This window comes from Nuphar pumila, chromosome 7 (genome assembly GCF_984573655.1).
Source record: "Nuphar pumila chromosome 7, dmNupPumi1.hap1.1, whole genome shotgun sequence".
Classification (NCBI taxonomy): Eukaryota; Viridiplantae; Streptophyta; class Magnoliopsida; order Nymphaeales; family Nymphaeaceae; genus Nuphar; species Nuphar pumila.
Genome location: NC_143255.1, coordinates 32,909,973 through 32,918,801, shown reverse-complemented (window position 1 = coordinate 32,918,801; position 8,829 = coordinate 32,909,973). Strand labels below are relative to the sequence as shown.

The following is an 8,829-nucleotide window of genomic DNA, read 5'->3' as shown; positions in this document are numbered from 1 at the left end:
TATATATATATATATATATATATATATATATATATATATATATATATATATATATATATATATATATATATATACTTACGGTGAGAAATATATCAAGAAAAGTATAAAAAAATGATCGCCAGTTCAAAACTTGGTATTATTTGTATATAACATCCCAAATTACAACAGAACCAAATTTGATGGGGTATAGATGTCAAACTTTCATCTGTATGGAAAACAAATCATGGAATGTAATCAGCACAAATAACATAAAAAAGTAAAGAAACAAGAAAGGAAGAAAAATCAACACAAATGAATCAATTCAATCAAATCACAGCTTATCAGGTTCTGATCTGAACTATCATAGGCCGGCCACGTAGGGAGCTCCAGAATCCGGGATCCATTCTCCCCCATCGATGAATTTAGACACAGTGTATTGCATGGCCACAGCAATAGGAATAGATGGCTTGTATCCCACCCATTTCACTCTTCTGGTGGTCTTGGATCCGGGTCCAGTGTTGCTGTACTCAGCGTAGAAGATGGTATCTGGAGCTGTGTTTCCGGTCCATGGCAACCAACCAGCCGGATCCACCAAGCTTCCGATGTTCGTCTTCATGATAACCGTTGTGGAGTAAGTCTTCCATGGCCTGCCCAGATAAGTTTTCGCGGTCACGAGGCCGTATGGAAGAATCTGAGATTTGTGAATCGATATTCCGGTGTTCTGGTTCGGATCCGATTTCCCTTGGGCCGTCACAGTGTTCATCTGGCCGGCCAATGGCTGCCTCACTAGCATTTTGCAACTCTGGAACACAACAGCTGAGTTGCCAAATATGAAATCAACTGTGCCCAAAATGGTGCATTCCCTGAAGAATTGGCGCATCGCGTAGACGTAAAGCGTGTCCTGGAACGCGTCGAACTTGCACCGGTAGAACACAGATTTGTCGCCGCCCACTAGTGCGGCAACTGCTTGTTGTTTGGCTGCTCCTGCAGTGTTCTGGAAACCAATGTCTCTAGCAATGAATCCTGCTCCCATGGTTGCTGGCCGAGGAAAAGAGAGAAGTTATATAGTGGACTTAGTGACATATTCCTGACAGAGATAGATCAAGCCTAAGGACTCAAATGGGTCGGATCCAGGATAGAGGTTTTGCAATTTTTTGCTGTTCTGGATCATTCAATTCTCCCATTTATTCAGCTGTTTGGTATCCGAACATTTGCATCACTAATCAAGCCTACGTCCAACTCGGCGCATATCCAGTGATTGGGCCCAAGCACTTTACAAAGTAATAGCTAGCGCCTCACAAGGAACCCATATAGCAATTTTCTGTGTTTTGTGTTAGGTAAAGAAAATCCTTGCACGCCTAAAGATTTTATGTGTTTCTATCTTACACAGAAAATCAGCGCACATTTTCTGTGCTTTGTGTGGCCCGAGTACTTTGGAAAGTATTAGATCCAATCTCCATCCAACTCATATCACATACAGATCATCATGTTCAGGTTTCTTTTTCAAATATATATATATATATATATATATATATATAAGTCACTAGAATATGAGAACTAAAAATATGGGCATTTCCAACACTTTTTTTGCAAATTGATGTGCTTGCCATGCTGAATTTGCTATGAATCAACCATTGGATGGTGTATTTTTTATGAAAAAATGTGATTTTTGAATGCTTGAGTATTTATGAAGATTATGAGTCGTTGATTTTAAAGCCTTAAAAAAATCTTGTTTATGCATCAAAATCGGACTATTCAAGAGTGGGTTCTTATAAAACCAAGCATGCAGAACACATCTGTACGGTTAGATTCAAGAAAAAAGAACAAAAAATCTATGAAAATAATGGTTCACACATTAGTTCTCATATTCTAGTGATTCGTGTTATATATATATATATATATATATATATATATATATATATATATATATATATATATATATATATATATATATATATATATATATATATATATATATATATATATATATATATATAACACGAATCACTAGAATATGTAAACCAGCAAAATATGTATATTAGTATGCACTGAAATTTTTATAGTTTTCTTTATGTTTTTTTTTTAAATTTCACCATACAGATGCGATTTAAATGCTTGGTTTTATAAAAAAACTCTTAGATCATCCGATTAGGATGTATAAGAAGAGTCTTTTAAGGCTTCAAAATAAATTACTTAGAATTTTCTTAAAAATTCAAGCATACAAAATCAAATTTCTTGATCAGATTACGATGATTCAAGAGTCAATTCTAAGCAAAATGGACCAGTCCGAATGCATATGAAGCATTAGATTTGCAAAAAACCTATGAAAATCTTTATTCATACAAGTTTACATATTTTGCTTTAGTTTCCTTTATATATATATATATATATATTCAGTTAGATTTACATCAAATTATATCTTTCTTCTTAATGAATTTGATTTTATTTCTTAAGGAACAAAAAAAGAAAAACAAGTACTTACTGAAGGTTGCAGTGTTGAAGGTTTGTATGCCATCGACGAAGTTGAGGTTGCCAGTGATAGTGGTGGCATCCATGCCGTCTCCGAACATCATGATGTTACTTAGCTTCTTGTTGATGTTGATGGTTTCGGCATAGACGCCGCTCTTCACGTAGATAATGAACCTACCGCTAGCCTTCTGGGTTACATTGGCTATGGCCTCAGCTATGGTCCTCACGTTCCCAGACCCATCTTTGGCAACCACCATGTCCGCCTTGATCGTGGTCTTCGGTTTCATGGTTTTGAGCAATCTCCTGTCTGCGAACGAAACCCACGCAGGAAATCCGTTCACCATCTGCTCATCGGCCGCGTTGAGAAGCCGGCGGCCCAACCCCGGGATGTTGAATTTGGCCAGGATGTCGATGATCTTGGTGACAATGGCAAGGCTATTGCTAGCCAACTGGGTTGAGTTGGCTAGAGCCGACTGCATGCTCTCCCTGTATCCACCGGTGGTGTTTTCGAACCCATCTAGGCAAGTGTCAAAGTTGGTCAAGGCCGCACTGAGCCAGGTCCGAAGGTCATCCACTACGGAGTTATCGAGCATCTTCTCACCCGGTTTCTGATCCAAACATTAGAAGAAGAAAAAAACATTTAAAAGATGGACAGGTGCAAATTAAGCAAAAAGGGCGCTATCGATGACATCATATGATGTCAGAGCATCTCTTTTGATCGTAGCCATCCAACTAATGCATATGGACGGCTAGGACAAGTCCACATTTGGGTGAGGATGTGGACCAATAGTGGCCGTTGGTTGGACGGCTAGGATTGAATGATGGATGAACCCTCACCAAACGTCAGATGATGAATTTCATTCTCGGTTCAAAGTGAGGCAGCAAATGATATTGAAAATCATTACTGATGATGATTTTCAATTGTTTTGCACTGGACTTTGAATCTCCCAAGAATGGGTATTTGGTATCCAGCCCTTGATCCACCGGGATGGGCGGTGGATATTGAAAACCACCGTCAATGGTGATTTTCAATATCACCTGATCCCAGATCAGGTTAAAATTCTGAAAACCACCATTTTTACCCAAGCAATGATGGAGGGTGATCAGATGCAGCAGCATACTAAAAGCATGCAATCATATAACATCTGATCCTTCCTGCAAACTCCCCTCCCGTATCTCTCCAATACAACATGCATGTTTTGGGAGTATTCTCTACTGCTCTCTATGGGTAATCATCTGAGAAAAGTAGTTATCTTTTCTCAACCTATCCAAGCGTAGTGACGAAATATGAAGTCCATGGAATTGAATTTCTGATTATATATCCAAACACAACCTGCATTACTAGTTTTCATTGAAACAAGAGGTGCAATTAGGAAGAGGAAGGAACTCACAACATGTGCAACTGAGAGGGAGGAGTTCAGCTCATAAATGGAATCATCTATGAGCTTCTCGCAGTTTGCCAGAGCCGCCGAGAGCCGCGGGTCCTTCACTTCGGTCGCGAGCTTCCCCGGAATGCTGGCGATCCGCAACAGCTCGTTCACCGCGATCTCCAGCGTGAGCCGGAAGAGTTCCTCAGGGTCCACGGTTTTATTGTTGGCCACAGAGGAGAGGGTGGAGAAGCAAGTTTCCGGATAGCTGGTGACCGAGCACACGCCCTTGATCGAGGCCGCGGCATCCAGCGTTTGCCGGGAACGCTCGCGCTTTTCCTTGGAGACAGAAGTCCCAACAACGGCTCCGACGACAATGACCAGAAGAAGAATGGAGGAAATGGAGATGATGACGATCCTTTTCCTGGCTCTCCTTCGGCATATGGACCTCTCCAGCTCTTCATTAACTCTGTCGTAGCCTTTAAGCGAGTTAATGCTGCTCATTTTTTTCTGATTTTTCTGCAGCAGTTCTCTCTTCTTCTGCAACAGAAGGAAGAGGAAGGTGGTGCAACGAAGCAGTTGGATGATGGTTGCCTTTTAGAGAGAGCGATTTCTTTTTTGAATAAAATTAATCTTAATTTTTTTGAAGGAAAATAAAAATATATTAATGATGGATAAATCACTAAGTGTTAACCATAAAACTTTATTAATGATAGATACATTACTAGGTATTAATCAGTTTTCGTGTTTTTATCAATTAGTTTATAAAGTTAAACTAAGGTTTTACAGTACGTGTTAATTGTTGATCTATGTGCTAAAAATGGACATAATGGGCATGCAGTCACGGGGCATGGGTCCTTGTTTTACTACGTGACCAACGTTTGCCACGTTCATCTCCTGAAGTGGAGTCGTGATCGGGTGCAATATGATTGCATAAAATTTTGTGCATTAAGCCCTCCATCAGGTCTTAGGTCCCACACCTGACAGGTCCTATCCCAAGATGGAGGGTGAGCAGATGCTTAATTCATAAATATTTGTGCAATCATATTGCACCTGATCTTTTCACCCTGAAGTGAGAACTAGATGTGCAGGGATGTAATGGAACAGATTCCCAATGTGATCTGACCCAATTGCATTCCGAGTTAGGTGCTGATGTTATCCTTATTCCTTGTATCATGTTTCACGTGTAACAACAATCAGTGGATCCATATTTCTATTGGATCCTTACAGGTTTGAGATGCCAGCATCTGGGTTCATAAATATACAGCCTGAATTTGGGGTCAGCCTGCTATGACCAGTGATTGCTATATTAATGGATCGATCCGAAGCATTGATTTTAAAATACTAGAAAATTAATGCATAAATGCAAAGCTCTTTTTTTTTTTTTCAAAAATCAAAGTACTTCTTCGTTCTCCTCTGAAGCTATGTCACAATGACACGTGGACACGAAAGACACATGATGCGGATTTGATGCGCAATTTTGAAAATGTTTTGAAAAACAGGACACAAGGACTCGGAAGTTTTGAATCAATTGAAAACTAGTTTTTCAACTCTTTAATGTTTAAAAATAGTTTTTTATTGAAAACTAATGAAAATCATTAAAACATATTAAAATATTAACAGTATGTGTCAGTGTAGGTGCCCACGTGTCAGATCGTGTCCACTCGTGTCATTGGGGACACACCACCAAAATGGCATGTCCCTATGACAGCTCGGAAGGCTGTCAGCAGGTCGAGTACTCGAACCTGCTAAGTAACAAACTGTCGGGTTCGGGTTTTATTGTTTCACGAAAATGAAATCCCCGATCCTTATAATTTCTTTAGGAAGTTTACTTTTACTTAAAATACATATAAAGAACTCGGATTGGGTTGGTGTACCCAACAAAATTATAACCCAAACCTGGCCCACATATTGCTCTGGCTCGGTTCTGATCGATCTGGCCGCTTCGCCTTCGTTATGCCCATACCAAAGAATTCAGGTTCGGGCCGGGTACACGGTTCGAATCCTTGACTAGTTCTCAATTATAGGATGAAGAAAAAAATATACCTTTTTAATATCAACATTGTCCTGTTTGGTAGGACATTCTGGTTTTGTCCATGCGAAGTGCTACTTCCCAACATGCCTTCCATGTCTGCATTTTGTACTCTATATTAATTCTTATAAAAGGAGATGTTCATTAGAATATAAAAACCAAAATAAACTAATACATATTTGCGGTTTCTGCAAACTTAATTATGATGCCCAGTTTAATATATTATTGTTAATTTATGAATGGTACATTTTTTTTCTTTTTTGAGAGATGATTCCTATTGGTGTTGGGCATTTTGCGAGGGATCCGATGCCATTGTTTAGTTTATTAGTGCTGCATGATGTCCATTTCCCTAGATAAGTCTGAGTTTCATTTTAATGCAAACCCGGTTCCGAATGTCTAGCACTAGCCAGACTGTATTTTTGGTCATGGTTGGAACTTCAATGGTGCTCCGCACGCTGTTGATCCACAAAACAAGTCATTTTTTTTTAATGAGAGAGAGAGAGAGAGAGAGAGAGAGAGAGTTCTCACCTCGATTTATCAGGATCTATATCAAACTACCTGGTTCTAATGTATAGGGATGTCAACTGGTCGGGCTTGGTTCGGACCCAGGTGAAACCAGAGTATGGTATCGAATCCGGACCTGGGTCTAATCGGGTTCACTATAAGAAAAACCATACCCAGACCTGATAAGAACTACATGAACCAGACCCAGACCATAGCCAGTAAAATCATAATTTGTATCATTTTTACATTGAAAAATTGCTGGTCTTAATCCGAACTCAGGTTGGGTCCGAGTCTGGTATAAAATTTCACAAGCTATATCAGGGTCCATGTATTAATTGAACCTTTGGGTCCGGACCCGGGTCTTAATCGGGTCTTCTTATTTATCACCATACCCAGACCTTATAGGGTTTGCTTCGGGTCAGGATCTGGTAAACCCGACCTGTTGACACCATTACTAATGTAGGACTTAAGCAATTAATGTATACGTTTAAGTTTTTTTTTAAATGGTGAGGAACCCTCACCGAAGTGAGGAACAGCCGTGGTGGCGCCCCACAACCACTCTGCCTTATGTTGTCCACCTCTGAAAGCTAGGGATACACCCCTGCGCCAGTGGGTTTTGATCCGGTGCCTTAATCTTAGCACCCTCGCAACCACCCCTGCGCCAGTGGGGTTTTGGACGAAAATATGGTCTTTTGTGCTTTATCAAACTTCCTGGAGCTTTTGGAATCAAGGTTCTTTTTAATGACAGTCATAGTTAACTTCTTTTTTTTTTTTTGTGGCATTTTGACGATAAGAAGTACATTAGTGAGAGACTGTACAAGACACCTGGTTGCCATTCATCATGAAAACGAAGGGTACTTGGAACATACAGAATGCCCCCTGTTTTGGACGATTTTCAGCCGTTCATTTTTGCATTTGCATCATGGATGTCGTTCATCGACAAATTAAGTGAACACCACTAGAATATTTTGTGGATCCCATTGAGATAAAGACCATCATTTTAGATCGGTTTTGATGCCGTCCATTTTCATGACGAATGGCATCCAAGCAGCCTTAGGACAGTTTTTTATCCACGGCTCATTTGGACCTGATCCTCTCTCCATTAGGTGTTTGGGCGCACCCACTTACCCAGGTAAATTAGGAGAAGGTGGGATCTATTATAGATGAGAATGTGATTTCCCACCCAAAACATGGAAAATGGCTACACACATCACACCCCCACATTCTCGCTACTTTTACAAAAAAACTTGAAAATTTTCAGAAGGGTTTTCATCGATTCTTCTCAGCAATGGCACCTATGGCCACAAATGCGTTTGATTCAACTGATTAAATGACTTGCAATCTTAGACACCCAGTGACCATAAGACAATTTTCCAAGAAACAAAATGTGCCCTTGGTTTTTTCCATTCAAATTTTGGTGAAAATACAAGTCATCAAAACAAAGGGAAATACTCTGTTTCTCCCTTTTAGTGCCTCATCTTGATGCCCTAGGTTTTATTTTGGTCTAAAATTGGTAGAAATTACAAGTATCTTAAAAGTAAGTTTTCTGGTGGTGAAATGAATAATTCCTTTGCAAAAATTTTGGCTTGAAATGACCACAGGAAGGTTTTTTAGGGTTGCTAACTAGGTGGCAGATCATGTGCAATCGCATTGCAAATTTTAGTGTGCCACTGCACTTGATCTGCCCTCCATCTTCTATTGGGCTTCACAATTGAAAAGCTGTACCCTAGAGATGGAGGACAGTCAAGTGCAATGTGATTGCTCCTATCCGCCCTATGGTAACTAGGGGCAGGTAAACAATCTCGATGAACCAAGTTTGAGGTGTTCAAGCTTCGATCATTCTTGTGGCAAGCCAGGCCAAGTATGAGCTCATAATAAACAAGCCAAACTTGGCAGGGGGAGAAACCCCTGACCCGTCAGGAGGAGCAACTAATTTAACCTGACTTGTTTAAAAAATAATAAATACATTGTTTTAAAATAGGAAGAAACAGGGTTAAAAAAAATACATTGTTTGAGAGCTAGAAGCAACAAAATTATGCCGCTAAATCTTTTTTTTTGCAAACCAAATAATTCAATTATATGATCTTTATTATTTTATGTGTTGCAAACTTGCCACGCTAGATATAATTAAACTTGCCTAAAATGTTGTAAAATTGTAACCTACGTTTCTGGAAACCTTCACATTTAGAATCCTCCAAAACGTAACGACCATGTCATACTGCAGAGTTTTCCTAGGGCTATCATCAGGTCGGGTCAGGGTTGACACGAACCCGCCCATATAACTAATAATTGGGTTTGTGTTTTGTCCGGTCACAAAAATAGAATGCCATACCTGGACCCGCATAATTTTAAAATTTTATTTTTATTAAAAAATATATAAAATACTCAGGTTGGGTACTCGGCAAAAATCATAACCCAAACCTAGCCCGCATATTGCTCGGGTTGGGTTTAGGTCAACCGAAATATCATTCGGGTTAG

The 8,829-nt window shown here is 39.6% G+C and overlaps 1 protein-coding gene across 1 annotated transcript; it reads right to left on the bottom strand.

Moving 5' to 3' along the window:
- Positions 1–340: 340 nt before the first annotated feature.
- On the bottom strand, positions 341–4,319 carry LOC149831818 (pectinesterase 3-like). The gene is made up of 3 exons (XM_090013086.1): positions 3,840–4,319; positions 2,462–3,056; positions 341–1,017 (listed from the first exon to the last, which is right to left on the bottom strand). The coding sequence occupies exons 1-3, from the start codon at positions 4,317–4,319 to the stop codon at positions 341–343; spliced, it is 1,752 nt and encodes a 583-aa protein (XP_089869212.1).
- Between the last annotated feature and the right edge of the window lie 4,510 nt (positions 4,320–8,829).

Coding starts and splice junctions, on each gene's coding strand:
- LOC149831818 (XM_090013086.1), bottom strand. CDS start 4,319: ATGAGCAGCATTAACTCGCTTAAAGGCTACGACAGAGTTAATGAAGAG. Junction 3,057..3,839: donor CCCTCTCAGTTGCACATGTT/GTGAGTTCCTTC, acceptor TGTTTGGATCAG/AAACCGGGTGAGAAGATGCT. Junction 1,018..2,461: donor CTTCAACACTGCAACCTTCA/GTAAGTACTTGT, acceptor TTCCTCGGCCAG/CAACCATGGGAGCAGGATTC.